This window comes from Bufo gargarizans, chromosome 1 (genome assembly GCF_014858855.1).
Source record: "Bufo gargarizans isolate SCDJY-AF-19 chromosome 1, ASM1485885v1, whole genome shotgun sequence".
Classification (NCBI taxonomy): domain Eukaryota; kingdom Metazoa; phylum Chordata; class Amphibia; order Anura; family Bufonidae; genus Bufo; species Bufo gargarizans.
In genome coordinates, this window is record NC_058080.1 from 746,267,403 (window position 1) to 746,284,819 (window position 17,417).

Genomic DNA, 17,417 nt, shown 5'->3' on the forward strand with positions numbered 1-17,417 from the left:
GCAGCGCTTGACGAGCATCAGGAGTGGTGTGCCTATATCCCAGCTTTTCCTGAGCAGAAGCAACCAGTCTGTCTCTGGGTGCCTGGCAATGGCTGTAAGGCCGCTGCTGTAATGCTGAAAGAGAAAGGAATTGTCTTCCCATGGAAAGGAGATTTGGAGGGTGATGTAGAGCTTTCTGCAACACCTCGGTGGAGAGGAGACTGGGAGTATTTGTTTTACTTCCTCCTTGTACATTGATTCATTTACAAAAGTCTTCATATGGACCTCAGCACAGGTGATGAGGAACAGAATATTATTTACGCCTGATAACTAAATAAGTGAAGGAGCTGAGAGAAGACAGATCTACAGGAGGCCATGTTTTCAGTCACTGTGTGCTTGTGTCTCCACTGATGGCCCCAGAAGGGGAAATCCACCAGAGAGATGTCCCCGTCCTCTGTATTCCCAGGACTCTCCAGAGGAGAAGGTCCCAGAGAATCCTCAGGTAGATGGAGCTGAGCCCTATACACATCTATATAGGGGGGTCCTGCAGTAATAGAGGGGTCATAGATTGTGGGGTCATAGATCTTATGTGGATCTGTTAGATTTCCCACCTGTCTGCTGTATTGTACTGAATTGTTACAGATGACAAATCAGGGGGAAGATCTGACTGATATTAAAGTGGAGGATGAAGAAGAGAGGATTATGGGCGATCCCCCGTGTAAGAGTGAGGTGGAGGAGGACATTCCTGGAGATGTCACCACAGGTATGGAATCGTGAATGGAGAAAGTGACTTCAGATTCTGTCCTTGATGCCTTCAGGGCAGGAGGAGAATCTGATCACCAGCTGCTGCGCTGCTCATTAATTACCTGTCCATACCAGAGGCTCGGTATAATACGCTGCTGATCAGTGCTCTGCTGTCAGGCTAAAATGCGGTGGTAAACTGCATGATCTAACCGGTCAAAGAATCACAGCTTTGAGGAAGGCAAAAAAATAAAAAAAATTGTGTTCAATAAACAGAAAAAATAAACCCCTTTTATATAACTACATTTGTTTGTTGTATATAGATTTGGTTCTGGACCAATCATAATGACCCATAGAATAAAGAAAACGATTTGGTGTTTTTTTTCCATTCAACAAATAGTCAATAAGTGATATGTAGCCCAATATGGTAGTACTAAAAATAACAACTCGTCCCGCAAAAAAAAAAACAGCCTTGAGGGAAAATGAAAAAAGTTATGGGTAGTGTTGAGCAAATCAAAGCCACAGAAATTGACTTCGATCTGAATTTTAGGAAAAATTCTATTCGACCGGGAACTTTTTGGATAATCAGCTATATATTGTGCATAAGATCTAAGCTTGGTTATGACTCAGAATGTACGTGGGTTGGCTATGGGCAATCAGGCAGCCTTGGGATCACGTGCATGTGATCCAGAAAGTGCCTGGAGCCTAATTACACTGGGGAGACCAGCACTGGCCATTGTCATTGTGACAACCACCCGCCAATCCCGTCGTACTAAGCCAAAGGTGCCATACAGATCTCGTCCACTGGAGACTTCTGGAGCCGAATCCACTGTAGCACAGTAGATGTTTAAGCTTGGTTGGTGGGCCCATACATGATATAATCGGTAAAATAAAATGATTGATTTTGCGCTGGAAATCAAATTAATTTGCTGCCACCACTCTTCATATTGAATCGGGGCGAAGAGACCCCGTCTAGCTAATCCTAAAGGGAAGAAACGGTTATTTGCAACCTAGCTAACCAATTAACAATTTATAAAAATAAGACAATGCGGTAGTATGTCTCTTCTGAGGACAGAGTTCTTAGCATAGACCAGATAATCCAGTAACAAGGGCAAAACTGGAACGATGCAATCATTAGTTTTATTCTAAAAACTATACACAAAAAATATATACATCAAAACTGACAGATAAATATACCTGCCTGTCGAACAGATTGGTTGGATAGAAATAGGTAAGAGGTGGAAGGGAATAGAATGGTTGTAAGTTCTGAATTACCGGGGTAGAGTCCAAATAAAAGATAGTGTTTGTATGGAATAATCCAAGATGGCGGGGTGCCCTTGTCCAGCGGGCGGTCGTGATGTTATTCGACGTCAGATGTTGGATGAAGGACGCAGGACCTGAGTGTGTCACTGTTTTTATACACTCTGAAGCGGGGAGTGGTTATGACACGTACAGGTCCAGCCTTGTGTAATTGGAACAAGGGCAGTCCTTTGCCCCATAGGGAGAAAATCTGGCAGAATCTTTGCTTTGCCAGTTTCTCCGTACCCATAAGTCAAATCAAGAAATAGAGTTGACATTTATAATTAGTACACTTTTACGCATCATTCATCTGATACCAAATATTACTGGAAGACCATACAGTGTGCCTGAGAACCGTTATATCTCAGAGCGGGAATCTCCGATTGGCTGGTAGATTTCCTGGAAGGTGTGTTATAATAATCTAAACAATTTCTGTAGAGATTATTTATTTCGTATTTTCTTATCCTATGAAATATGAGGACAATATGAGATCTATGGAATGGAGGGTGACTGCAAGGTCACCTTTCTCCCTGTGTCTTCCCAAGATCTGTCATTCTCCCTTGAAGTTTCCTGACCAGTGTAATGTGCTAGGACCCCCTGGTGGATTGGAGCCACACAGACTAGGGTGGAGCACGTTTATGAGGTTTTGTCATGATGATATCAGATTGATAGATGTATAACCTGGCAGGGGGTGCATTTCTGTCCAGGAAGACTCTTTTTGGCAAAGAGGTGCTAATTTCCTCTGATCTGTGAGCTGTGCTAGCAAGGTGTATTACTGCTGGGTTGAAAAAAAGATTTTAACTCTTTGTGTGATTTTAAAAAACGGACGCATTCGTGATTTCTTCGATAACCGAAATCACAAAGCGTCACAGTCATCATTATCAATGTTATAGCTGTAAGATGCATGAGTCAAAAAAATTGTCAAATAACCCCTTTAAGAAATGTGTTGATAGATCGTTTTAACTGCTGTATTAAAGAGTTGGCCAGTTAGTGTTGAAGGGCAAAGTAGTGTCAGAAGGGTGCAGGACTGGGTGCCAGACATAGTCAGACTTTTCATCTTTTGAGTTTTATCAAGTCATAATTTTATCTATGTAATAAAAGTGGTGACTGGATATAAACCAGAATCCTGGACTTTGTCATGAGGTTGTGGAAAACTTGATTAGGCCGGAACCACAAATGCAGGAGTGCATACAAGATGAATAGCTTATATTTCTCCTTCTGCTGGATTCACTTCCTGCTTATTAGGAATATTATATGTTTGTGTACTGTATGACTTGAAAAAAATAACAAATTCCAATTTTTATCTTAACAGAAAATCCCAGTAATAATTCTGAGAAAAACTTATTACTAAAGTATAATGAAGATGAAGATATCATGCAGCGCACTTCAGGAGAAAACCTTAATGTACATTTAGGATTTCACAGAACAGATCTGTTATATAATCAACCTGAGGAACCTTCTCCTGACCAATGTGTTAAAGAGTTCACAAAAAGCTCAGGTCTTTCTACACATGGAAGATTTCACAAAAGGAGGCCATACTCCTGTTCAGAATGTGGGAAATGTTTTACAGTTAAATCACATCTTGTTATACATGAAAAAAGTCACACAGACGAGAAGCCATATTCATGTTCAGAATGTGGGAAATGCTTTACACATAAATCACAACTTGTTATACATGAAAGAAGTCACACAGGAGAGAAGCCATATTCATGTTCCCTTTGTGGGAAATGTTTCGCACAGAAATCAAATCTTGTTAAACATCAGAAATTTCACACAGGAGAGAAACCATATTCATGTTCAGAATGTGGGAAATGTTTTAGACAGAAATCACATTTTTATAGACATCAGAGATTTCACACAGGAGAGAAGCCATATTTATGTTCAGAATGTGGGAAATGCTTTACAGATAAATCAAGTCTTGTTTTGCATAAGAGAAGTCACACAGGAGAGAAGCCGTATCCATGTTCAGAATGTGGGAAATGTTTTACACGAAAATCAAATCTTGTTACACATGAGAGAATTCACACAGGAGAGAAGCCGTATTCATGTTCAGAATGTGGGAAATGTTTTAGAGACAAATCAAGTCTTGTCACACATGAGAGAATTCACACAGGAGAGAAACCATATTCTTGTTCAGAATGTGGGAAATGTTTTACAGATAAGTCATATTTTGTTAGACATGAGAGATTTCACACAGGAGAGAAGCCATATTCATGTTCACTTTGTGGAAAATGTTTTACTGATAAAGCACATCTTGTTATACATCAGAGAACTCACACAGCAGAGAAGCCGTATTCATGTTCAGAATGTGGGAAATGTTTTACACGGAAATCACATCTTGTTAAACATGAGAGAATTCACAGAGGAGAGAAGCCGTATTCACGTTTAAAAATTGGGAAATGTTTTACAGAAAAATCAGATCTTGTTACACAGGAGAGAAGCCGTATTAATGTTCAGAATATATGAAATGTTTTATAGATAGATTTGTTAGACATGAGACAGGTCACACATGAGAGAAACCATATTCATATTTAGAATTTGGGAAATGTACAGATAAATCAGATCTTGGTAGACATGAGAGAAGTCACATGGGTAAGAAGTCATTTTTCTGCTCAAAAAGAGAGAAATATTTTACTACTAAAGAGTCGAAATTTAATTTCTGCCAGTCAAAACCAACACATGTTCCTTTTTTCTAATCTGTTTTGGGCACTGTCATTTTGCCTGAGCTGCACAATGAGAAATGCTTTATAGCAGCTAGAGGGACCATAGACCCAATGGAGTTTTCTAGGCATGATCTATGACCTGTGCAGAGGTCAGGAGGGAGCTGATAAGCTGTGACTTCACCTATTGTGAATGGTGGATCATGTGTTATCTATACATAGAGGTGATATCTGTCATTCTAATGCCACCTGTAATGATAAACAGATAACTAATAAAGTGATCTCTACAGATGAAAAAGAACAGACAAATGTGAAAACCACAGGGTTTTATGAATTTTGTTTCAATATAGAGAGTATGGAAAATTAAAATTATCATCACCAAAATGTCTTTAAAAATATATTTAACACAAAAACATGATTTAAACAATAGGTAATTTTCTGGTGACATATTCCCTTTAAGGAGCATCAGAGGTGTTTTATATGTGAAAAATGTTTTGTAAGGAAATCAAATACTCATCATATGAAACACCAATTATTTTGAAGATTAGAAATGCTAAAAGAGCAAAGTAGAATTTTAAATCCATGTTAACAGGCAGAAAAAATGCCGTCATGAAGCTATTTTAGAAAAGTTGCAGTCACATGACTTGCATTGTCTTTATGATGGCAGTCAGATATGACCTGCAATCAAAAATCCAGGTGTTGGATTTTTTGTGGCCAACATGGCATGTCACGTGTCACGCTGTCAATTATTTATGTCTTTATTGATTTATTTTCATTAGCAAAATACAAAAAAGCACCTTTTAATCATCAGCAATTAGTAGTTAAAATTACAATATGCACAACCTAAATGCAAAGTAAGAGACCAAACGGGAAAAAAAAAGGAAAAGAGATAAACACAGAATATATACATTTATACAATAAAGACATCAAACTCTGTGAGACCATTCCAAATTTAGCGTTTGTTTACATTTTAATTTTTTTTTTACATTTAACCTTTTGTTCTATCAGGGATAAGAAATGAGAAATACTCATTATTGGAAATCCACACTCAAAGTATTAATAAAAGATTGGCTTATACCGAAGAATCACTGAGGAATATGGATTATCATTTATTGGCAGCCCTGATTGTCATTTGATTTACATTTTGGCATGTACACAGTCAGTGTACATAAAAAATAAGTTATCATCCCCCAGCCATTTGATGTCAGCTAGCAAGGGAGGAATCCCCAGGGGTCCAGGCTTCAAGGAGGCCCCAGGTGGATACAGTTACACCTCAACCAGCCAGGTTGGAGGCAAGCTAATCCTGCAGGAAAACCCCCAGCAGGAGGTCTCAGCCCTTGCCCAGGATCAATAATATCTCCCAGACATGTTGGCACCTGCATTTCAAAAGGAATTATGAATCGTCCATCCATCCCAGGCATAATTCGGTTATCTTTTTGTAATCCTCGGTCAAAGCCGAACATCCACGTGGTCCTGGCTTTATGCTAGGATGCCCAGGAGGGGAGATATACATATCTCCCCACAGAAACCAAATAACTACCATGCTCGGACTCTAGTTGTAGCCGAAACCCAGGCGGATCAATTGGGCCCGGAACCATCTTCCTGCGACATTCTGGTCTGGGGCTATGAGCCCTAAGGGGTTTTATAGGTCATTTGCTGCCAGCACCAGAGAAGGAGGGGTGGACCCTCCCAGAGTTGGAGAGGGGAGGTGCCAGCTACAGGTCATAAGCCCATGCAAGCCAGCGGGTGGTGTCTTTTCTGAAGGGGGTCACATCGTGCCAATGTGTTTGGAGAGACCAGGAACCAGCTGCCCCCACCTGACTGCACAGCCAAAGCTCCCAAGGAGCCAGTTGCCGGAGTTGAGGTCCGCGGTGGGCCTCACTCCACCTGCCCATCCCCAGCCAAGCCGCCTCAGCTGCTCTCCTACAAGCTGCCCTGAAGTGTCTCCAGGCCGGAGACCAGGCAGCCTCTGAGCTCCTCCTGATAGCTGCAGAGCGTCGCAAGCAAGCAGAGGTTGCAGAGCATTGCAAGCAAGCAGAAGCTGCAGAACGACGCGAGCAAGCCTAGCGTGAGCATCAGCTGTTTGTGTTCCAACTCCAGCAGCCCTTCTCCAGTCCGATGTAAGTCTCTAGAGGTCTGGATTCCCAAACTGCGGGCAGAGGACTTTCCCCTACCTGGACACCTTTTTGTTGGCACTTGAGACGGCCTGCCATCAGTACCACACAGCACAGGTTGGAGGAATTTTCTCCTGAAAGAGCCCAGGGGCGCCAAGCCACAGAGTGATTGGTAAATAGAGGATGAATGGGTGAAAGTGCAATACCCTTGGAAAGTAATATTAAAAGAATAATGTACATAAATAGTGTGTCATTGAAATGTTCTCCATGTTTTATTATAGTTTAACACTTACTTCACCAGGGAGGAGGGTATAGGATGAAGCTCAAGACAACTATACTTCCACCTCCCTCGCCGAGGTCGCTTGTAAAGATGTACCAAAAGTCTCCTGGTCCCCAAAACAGATGACACCGGGGCTCCAAGGTGTAGAGGAAGTCTGTATTTCTTTTAGCTCAACGCATTTCGGGAATAATCCCTTTTTCAAGAGCATGTACATAAAACAAGTGTAACAAACTTATATAGGGATACAGAGGCACATGGTTTGAGGTCAGAGGGAGTGTTTCCTCTGATGTGACTTCCTGGTGACAGTTGTGTTCAGCAAAATATAAAACATACTAAAATCCTGGTTGATTCAAAATTATCTACAGCCCTCATACGCATAGGCATGGAAATAAATATTTTATTGAGTAGTATGTATATTCTAAAATCTCCAGTTCCTCTATGACCTGGAAGAGGAAGTGATGCTATTTGAATAGAAAATTAACCCTGCGTTCCATGATGGAACGCCTATTTTATTCATGAACTGTGGAAATAAATGGTAGAGGAGGGGGGCATCTGTCAGGGAATACATCCCTGGATGCGGTGATTGCTGTAGTTCTCTAGCCTATAACACAGTGGAACACATCGGGAATGAGAGTAGGCAGACATGCAAGGCATACGTTGCGATGCGCTTCACTCTGGAGCACATCGGAATGAGAGGAGGGGCTAAGGAGCGGAAGTATAAGTAGAGGAAAAAATCAGATGCATTCCAGAGTGGAGCGCATCGGAGGGGAGTGGGAGGACAGAGTGTGGGCAGGTACAAGAAGGGGGAGGTGGATATCTGAAACTACTATGCGTTTCATATGGAACACTTACATGGCTAATTTTGCTGAGAAGAATGGATGGATAATAAAAAATTGAGAAATGAATACATGAGTGAGTGAATGAGTATATATAATTGAAATTGAGTTGCCTACGCCTTTGACATTGATACCCATGCAAAGGGGGTATATTTAACATTAAAGGATTAATGAATCCCAATAAGTAAATATTAATAGAAAAATAAATATATACTAATTAATAAGTTCTAATGAGTGGATCTTAATAAATAAACAAATAGATAAAATAGATAGGTATTACACGTGCCAAATCGTACCACAATATACGGTTACAAAGAATATACAGTACAAATAATACACCATTAAAATCAAGGATATCATGCAATAACCTAATTTGGGGGTGGGGAGTTAAAATTAATAATAAATAGATGGCTGGATGTATCGCATAATTACATAATATAATATAATTTAAAAAAGTGTGTATCAGTACGCTCATTCGTAAATGAGAACGGTAAGACAAGATGAGGAAATTATTATGAAGATAAAGGGATATTAAAAATTCAAGAGTATTGCTCATAATAGTGACTCCATACAGCAAAAGAAGAAAATGTCACTGCGGAAAAAGAACTTTTGGTGAGATGTAATGAAATACCCAGTATGAAATAATAAGATTAGAAAATAATAATAATGAAATAATAAAATTCTAAAATGGTGGACTCCAACCTAAATAATATATATACACCTATATCATTATCTGTAAGATATATATATATATATATATATATATATATACACCTATATATACATGCACACACCTAACTGGGTTAATAGTTGCTGTGTTACGTACAATGATTGTTTTTACATTCAGAACCGAGGAACTGCAATGGGGACCAAATTCGCTCCATCGTATGCTAATCTATTCATGGTGGCTTTCGAAGAAACCTTTGGTCTTTTAGACCACCCCAACATTAAACTCTATAAACGCTATATAGATGATATTTTTATTTGGCAGGGCGAGAAGGATCTTCTTAATGACTTTATAACATACATCAATCAGAATGATTGGAACCTACGCTCCACTGCACAAATAGACACTACAACCATGGTATTCCTTGATCTACAACTAACCAGTCATAACAACCAAATCGAGACGAGTACATACTTCAAAGATGTAGATGCGAACAGTTATCTGGACTATAAAAGTTGCCACTACTATAAGTGGAAACGCAATATACCAAATAGCCAAATGAGGAGGGTTCTAAGAAACTGCTCTAACAATTAGTGATGTCCCAAACTATTCGCCGGCGAATAGTTCCCGGCGAACATAGCTTGTTTGCGTTCGCCGCTGCGGGCGAACATATGCGATGTTCGGTCCGCCCCCTATACATCATCATTGAGTAAACTTTGACCCTGTACCTCACAGTCAGCAGACACATTCCAGCCAATCAGCAGCAGACCCTCCCTCCCAGACCCTCCCACCTCCAGTACAGCATCCATTTTAGATTCATTCGGAAACTGCATTCACAGTGAGAGGAGGGACAGTGCTGCTGCTGCTGATTCAATAGGGAAAGTGTTAGCTAGGGCATTGTTCTGTGTCCACAGACTCATCTGCTGTAAGGACAGCGTCCTGACAGCACCCCAAAAAGCTCTTTTCAGGGCTGGTACATCAGTGTGCTTTTTCTTTTTTCATATATATATATTGCAGTTGCCTGGCTGCCCATGTGTGAGAGGCTGCAGGCTCAGTCATAGACAGCACTGTGTGCACACCATTCATACAGGGTGTGACAGAAAATACCTCGCAGATAAAAAAAAATTATATTTAATATTTTTCTGTGACATAATCACATTTGCAAGCCCGTGTGTGTCAGGCCCACACAGACTGTACTGTGCCCACTGCCCACTACTTATATAGGGTGGCACAGTACCTTGCACGCATAGTAACACTTATCTAATAAAAAATGACAGGCCGAGGCAGGCCACGCCGCAGGGGCCGTCGTGTTCGTGGTGCTGTGATTTCCACTGGCCCTGGAAAAATGCCCAGTGTTCAGAGGCTACGTGCCCTGAACCCAAAAAATTCAGAGAAAATAGTTGACTGGCTTACACAGGACACCCAATCTTCACCAGCTTCCGCTAAGAACCTTGACGCACCATCCCCCTCCAGCTCAGCTTTGGTCACCTGCTCTCAAGTTACCACTCTCCCCCCGCCACCACCACCACCACCACAGCCGCTTCACTTGATCCCTCAGAGGAGTTATTTACACATCAGTTGGATGAAATTAGTGATGTGCAACCATTATTGCCAGGGGATGTAGATAACAGGGATATGTCTCAGTCAGGCAGCATTACACACATGGACGTACAGTGTGATGATGATGATGATGATGTTGTACCCGCTGCTGCTTCCTTTGCTGAGGTGTCAGATACAAGTGAAGTGGTTGATGATGACGATGTGTCCGTGGATGCCACGTGGGTGCCTGCTCGAAGAGAAGAAGAAGAGGGGGAAAGTTCAGAAGGGGAGACAGAGAGAAGGAGGAGACGAGTTGGAAGCAGGGGGAGGTCATCGCAAGGAGCTAGTGGCACAGTCAGACAGCATGTATCGGCACCCGGAGTCAGCCAGACAGCACACCAATCAACGCATGCTGTTGCCACCACCAGAATGCCGTCATTGCAAAGCTCAGCAGTGTGGCATTTTTTTGGTGTGTCTGCCTCTGACAGAAGCTATGCCATTTGCAACCTGTGCCAAAAGAAACTGAGTCGTGGGAAATCCAACACCCACCTAGGTACAACTGCTTTGCGAAGGCACATGATCGCACATCACAAACGCCTATGGGATCAACACATGATGACGAGTAGAAGCAGCACACAAGCTCAAAGCCACCATCCTCCTCCTGGTCCAGCATCTTCAGCCACGTCAACCACTGCTGTCCTCCTTGCCCCCTCTCAACCACCCGTCACTCCGCCTCTCACCTTGAGCAGTTCCATCTCATCTGCCCACAGTCAGGTGTCTGTAAAGGATATGTTTGAGCGTAAGAAGCCAATGTCACAGAGTCACCCCCTTGCCCGGCGTCTGACAGCTGGCTTGACGGAACTCTTAGCCCGCCAGCTTTTACCATACCAGCTGGTGGAGTCTGAGGCCTTCAAAAAATTTGTCGCTATTGGGACACCACAGTGGAAGGTACCCGGATGATTTTTTTTTTTCTAATAAGGCAATCCCAAACCTCTACTCAGTGATTGAAAAGGAAGTCATGGCTTCTCTGGCATACAGTGTTGGGGCAAGGGTCCATCTGACCACTGATACCTGGTCTGCAAAGCACGGTCAGGGCAGGTATATCACCTACACTGCGCATTGGGTCAACCTGCTGACGGCTGCCAAGCATGGAATGCGTGGCTCTGCAGCGGAGTTGGTGACACCGCCACGACTTGCAGGCAGGCCTACTGCCACCTCCTCTACTCCTCCTACTCCATCCTCTTCCATAACCTCCTCGGCTGAGTCCTCTTCTGCAGCGGCGTCTGGCTGCACATCAACTGAATCCCCCCAGCTCCCCAGGGGCTATTCCACATCCCGGATACGACAGTGTCACGCTGTCTTGGGGTTGACTTGCCTGAAAGCAGAGAGCCACACCGGACCAGCACTCCTGTCTGCCCTGAACGCACAGGTGGATCAGTGGCTGACCCCGCACCAACTGGAGATCGGGAAAGTGGTGTGTGACAATGGAAGCAATTTGTTGGCGGCATTGAATTTGGGCAAGTTGTCACATGTGCCGTGCATGGCACATGTGTTGAATCTCATCGTACAACGCTTTGTGTCTAAGTACCCAGTCTTACAGGACGTCCTCAAGCAGGCCAGGAAGGTGTGTGGCCATTTCAGGCGTTCCTACACGGCCATGGTGCACTTTTCAGACATTCAGCGCCGAAACAACATGCCAGTGAGGCTCTTGATTTGCGACAGCCCGACACGTTGGAATTCAACACTCCTAATGTTCGACCGCCTGCTCCAACAAGAAAAAGCTGTCAACGAGTATTTGTATGACCGGGGTGCTAGGACAGCCTCTGCGGAGCTGAGAATTTTTTTGCCACGTTACTGGATGCTCATGAGCAATGCCTGTAGGCTCATGCGTCCTTTCGAGGAGGTGACAAACCTAGTCAGTCGCACCAAAGGCACCATCAGCGACCTCATCCCATTTGTTTTCTTCCTGGAGCGTGCCCTGCGAAGAGTGCTGGATCAGGCTGTAGATGAGCGTGAAGAGGAAGAGTTGTGGTCACCATCACCACCAGAAACAGCCTTGTCATCATCGCTTGCCGGACCTGCGGCAACGCTGCAAAAGGAATATGAAGAAGAGGAGTCAGAGGAGGAATGTGGCTTTGAGAAGGAGGAAGACCAACCACAGAAGGCATCCCAGGGTGCTCGTTGTTGTCACCTATCTGGGACCCGTGGTGTTGTACGTGGCTGGTGGGAAGAACAGACCGTCAATGACATCAGTGAGGAGGAGGAACGGGAAATGAGTAGCTCGGCATCCAACCTTGTGCAAATGGGGTCTTTCATGCTGTCATGTCTGTTGAGGGACCCTTGTATAAAAAGGATGAAGGAGAACGACCTATACTGGGTGGCCACGCTACTAGACCCCCGGTATAAGCAGAAAGTGGTGGAAATGTTACCAAATTACCGGAAGTCAGAAAGGATGCAGCAGTTCAAAACCAAACTAAAAAATATGCTTTACACAGCTTATAAGGGGGATGTCACAGCACAACGGGAATCTAACTGGGGAAGAGGTGAAAGTAATCCTCCTCCTACCACGACGACGGCGGCAAGGAAAGGACGCTTTACAGATGTGTTGTTGATGGAGGACATGCTAAGCTTTTTCGCCACAGCCCTTCGGGATCCAGCCTTAGAGAACGACTCGACCGACTCGACCGCTCTGAGGAGCGATGAACCCCTTGACTACTGGGTGTGCAGGCTTGACCTGTGGCCTGAGCTATCCCCGTTTGTGATAGAACTTCTGGCCTGCCCCGCTTCAAGTGTCCTGTCAGAAAGGACCTTCAGTGCAGCTTGTTGTGGTGAAGGGGCTTGCGTATCACAATGAAGCGATCATCACCTCTATGAGTGTGTTGGCAATATTGCCACATCCCAGATGATAAGGCCGTTGCTTCATTATGATCAGACCAAAAGCGATCGGGACGGTTGGATGTTTTTTCATAAAAAAAACTTTTTTTTATTTTATTTTTTTAAGTTGTATGGGTGGGTTTTTAATACATAAAATAAAAAAATCATAATAAAGTCTCCTAATAGTTTATTAGAAATAATGCAGACAATTTAAAAAATCCCCATCAATTCCAATACAAAGCAAGTACAGAGCTCAGAACAAAATTATTCCAGGATGTCGTAATGGTTCGTTAATTCGACAATGGTTAATCAATTCGACAAACGTCCCCGGATAGGGGACGTAACAGGAATTAAACTGATAGGAATAGTACTAGTTAAGACACCACTCATATAGGGTGTCACAGCACATTGCTCCGTGCACGTGCAGTGCCCCAACTTGGGAGTAAGAGGACCGACCAAGCAGATTTTTCCATCTCCCGGTTCCTAAAATCAATTCAGTTTGTTGTATCAGAGTTTGGTCTGTCACTGTGAAGGCAGTCGAAGGTACCCGGCCTAAATTTTTTTTCACAAAAGGCAATCCCACCCTGATATGGGACGTAACAGGGATTAAACTGATGAGAATAGTACTACAGAAAATACCACTCATATCGGGTGTGACAGTAAATTGCACGGCGCAGACGCAGTGACCGTGGCGTGGATTCAAACAAAGGGGAGGGAGCCAGCAATTTTTTAACCATCTCCCCGTTCGAAAAATCTATTTAATAAATGGACCCCAGATTGGGGACGTAACAGGGATTAAACTGATGAGAAGAGAGAACTACAGGAAATACCACTCATATCGGGTGGGACAGTAAATTGCACGGCGCAGACGCAGTGACCGTGGCGTGGATTAAAAAAAGGGGAGGGAGCCAGCAATTTTTTAACCATCTCCCCGTTCGAAAAATCTATTTAATAAATGGACCCCAGATTGGGGACGTAACAGGGATTAAACTGATGAGAAGAGAGAACTACAGGAAATAGCACTCATATCGGGTGTGACAGTAAATTGCACGGCACAGACGCAGTGACCGTGGATTCAAACAAAGGGGAGGGAGCCAGCGTTTTTTTAACCATCTCCCCATTCGAAAAATCTATTCAATTCACCTTTCCGGGACCCTTGGTGTTGTACGTGGCTGGGTGGAGGAAGAAACCTTCAATGACATCAACGGGACATGGCCAGCTTGGTATCCAACCTTGTGCAAATGTGGAGTTTGCGGTTGGGCAAATGGACTGTTTGCGGTGTATTAAAAGAGGAGTTTGGTCTGTCAATGTCTGTGAAGCGGGCGTAACCCTTACACTACCTGATCGATACAACATCATACCTGATCGTATACACACACTGGATGTTTTAAACCACGTTGTTAAAAAAAAAAAATGATTGTTAGGTGATTTATGCCCTTTATGGATTAAAATCCAACTCTGCATCAACTATGTAATTTTCCATGGGAGTTTTGCCATGGATCCCCCTCCGGCATGCCACAGTCCAGGTGTTAGTCCCCTTGAAACAACTTTTCCATCACTATTGTGGCCAGAAAGAGTCCCTGTGGGTTTTAAAATTCGCGAACATTTGCGAACATTTGTAGAAATTCGGGTTCGCCGTTCGCGAACGGAAAATTTTATGTTTGCGACATCTCTACTAACAATACGACTTTAAATCAGATTAAAACTCTGGAATCCAGATTTTTGGCAAAAGGATATCCAGATGGCCTGATAACTGATTCCATCAACAAAATTAATAAAAACAACCCAATTCGAATGCCTGTTATCAAAATACCCAACAGAGAACCGTCAAACACCTACTGATAAGAATAACAAGAATAATAAACATATGTACAACTTTATAACCCGATATACACCAGCTCATAATAAATTCAATCTAATTCTGAAGCAATACTGACCACTACTCCTTAGTGACCCTATCATAGGCAAATCCATACCTAAATCACCACAAATAACTTACCGGAGAGTCAAAACACTAAAACTAATTCTAGCAATTTCCTGTCCGAAATTAAGCAAACTGAGCGCCATGGCTAAGTACGATCCACAGTCTGCAACAAATCCAGAAAGATCCAAGGGAGCATACAGATGTGGTCACAAACAATGTAAATGCTGTTTCACAATAACCCATAACACTAAATAAGCTATCATCAACTTTTTGGGTGAAAAAATCCCTCTGACTAGCTACATGGAGTGCGGCACCACATATGTGATATACATGCTTGAATGCCCCTGTAGACTACAGTACATAGGTAGGACTACCCAAAGCATCAGAGATAGACTTAATTCACATCGCTCCAACATCAACAAAAAATACACAAAGCATAGTGTGACCAGGCATTTCGCGGAAAAACATAACGGCGATGCATCCCTCCTGAAATTAACGCCAATAGAATGGGTCCCTAAGTCCTTCCTATAACTCTGTAGGAAGGAAATGTATTGGATCTTTCATTTTAATACATTGACCCCATTTGGCCTGAACGAAACATTGGAACACAGCAACTATTAACCCAGTTAGGTGTGTGCATGTGTATATATATATATATATATATATATATATATATATGTGTGTGTTTTGTGTGTGTGGGCATGCGCACATATATATACAGATATAGGTATATATATATATACAGACGTGGACAAAATTGTTGGTACCCTTTGGTCAATGAAAGAAAAAGTCACAATGGTCACAGAAATAACTTTAATCTGACAAAAGTAATAATAAATTAAAATTCTATAAATGTTAACCAATGAAAGTCAGACATTGTTTTTCAACCATGCTTCAACAGAATTATGTAAAAAAATAAACTCATGAAACAGGCATGGACAAAAATGATGGTACCCCTAGAAAACACAGAACATAATGTGACCAAAGGGACATGTTAATTCAAGGTGTGTCCACTAATTAGCATCACAGGTGTCTACAACCTTGTAATCAGCCATTGGGCCTATATATATGGCTCCAGGTAATCACTGTGTTGTTTGGTGATATGGTGTGTACCACACTCGACATGGACCAGAGGAAGCAAAGGAAAGAGCTGTCTCAAGAGATCAGAAAGAAAATTATAGACAAGCATGTTAAAGGTAAAGGCTATAAGACCATCTCCAAGCAACTAGATGTTCCTGTGAGTACAGTTGCACATATTATTCATAAGTTTAAGATCCATGGGACTGTAGCCAACCTCCCTGGACGTGGCCGCAGGAGGAAAATTGATGACAAATCTAAGAGACGGATAATCCGAATGGTAACAAAAGAGCCTAGAAAGACTTCTAAAGAGATTCAAGGTGAACTTCATGCTCAAGGAACATCAGTGTCAGATCGCACCATCCGTCGTTGTTTGAGCCAAAGTGGACTACATGGGAGACGACCAAGGAGGACACCATTGTTGAAAACGAATCATAAAAAAGCAAGACTGGAATATGCCAAACTACATGTTGACAAGCCACAAAGCTTCTGGGAGAATGTCCTGTGGACAGATGAGACAAAAATCGAAGTTTTTGCCAAGGCACATCAGCTGTATGTTCACAGACGAAAAAATGAAGCATATCAAGAAAAGAACACTGTCCCTACTGTGAAACATGGAGGAGGCTCTGTTATGTTCTGGGGCTGCTTTGCTGCGTCTGGCACAGGGTGTCTTGAATCTGTGCAGGGTACAATGAAATCTCAAGACTATCAAGGAATTCTAGAGAGAAATGTACTAGCCAGTGTCAGAAAGCTTGGTCTCAGTCGCAGGTCATGGGTCTTGCAACAGGACAATGACCCAAAACACACCGCTAAAAACACCCAAGAATGGCTAAGAGGAAAAAATTGGACTATTCTAAAGTGGCCTTCTATGAGCCCTGACCTCAATCCTATTGAGCATCTTTGGAAGGAGCTGAAACATGCAGTCTGGAAAAGGCACCCTTCAAACCGGACACAACTGGAGCAGTTTGCTCATGAGGAGTGGGCCAAAATACCTGCTGAGAGGTGCAGATGTCTCATTGACAGTTACAGGAAGCGTTTGATTGCAGTGATTGCCTCAAAAGGTTGCGCAACAAAATATTAAGTTAGGGGTACCATCATTTTTGTCCATGCCTGTTTCATGAGTTTATTTTTTTACATAATTCTGTTGAAGCATGGTTGAAAAACAATGTCTGACTTTCATTGGTTAACATTTATAGAATTTTAATTTATTATTACTTTTGTCAGATTAAAGTTATTTCTGTGACCATTGTGACTTTTTCTTTCATTGACCAAAGGGTACCAACAATTTTGTCCACGTCTGTATATATAGGTAAAGAAGTGTGGGCAGCACCACTGTCTGTAGGGTACAGTCGGAGTGCCAGCGGCTGTGGGGGCGATCCACCTCCAAGGTATAAAAAAAAAAAAATTCCACAGCACATCCAAGTAGT

At 42.6% G+C, this 17,417-nt stretch overlaps 1 protein-coding gene across 1 annotated transcript in view; it reads left to right on the plus strand.

Moving 5' to 3' along the window:
- Positions 1 to 17,417, plus strand: part of LOC122925023 (zinc finger protein 585A-like) — a 147,232-nt gene that overhangs the window by 54,394 nt on the left and 75,421 nt on the right. The window contains exon 4 of the mRNA XM_044276557.1: positions 3,552 to 4,394. Within this exon, the coding sequence (XP_044132492.1) occupies positions 3,552 to 4,394 (843 nt within the window). The remainder of the gene's footprint in view (positions 1 to 3,551; positions 4,395 to 17,417) is intronic.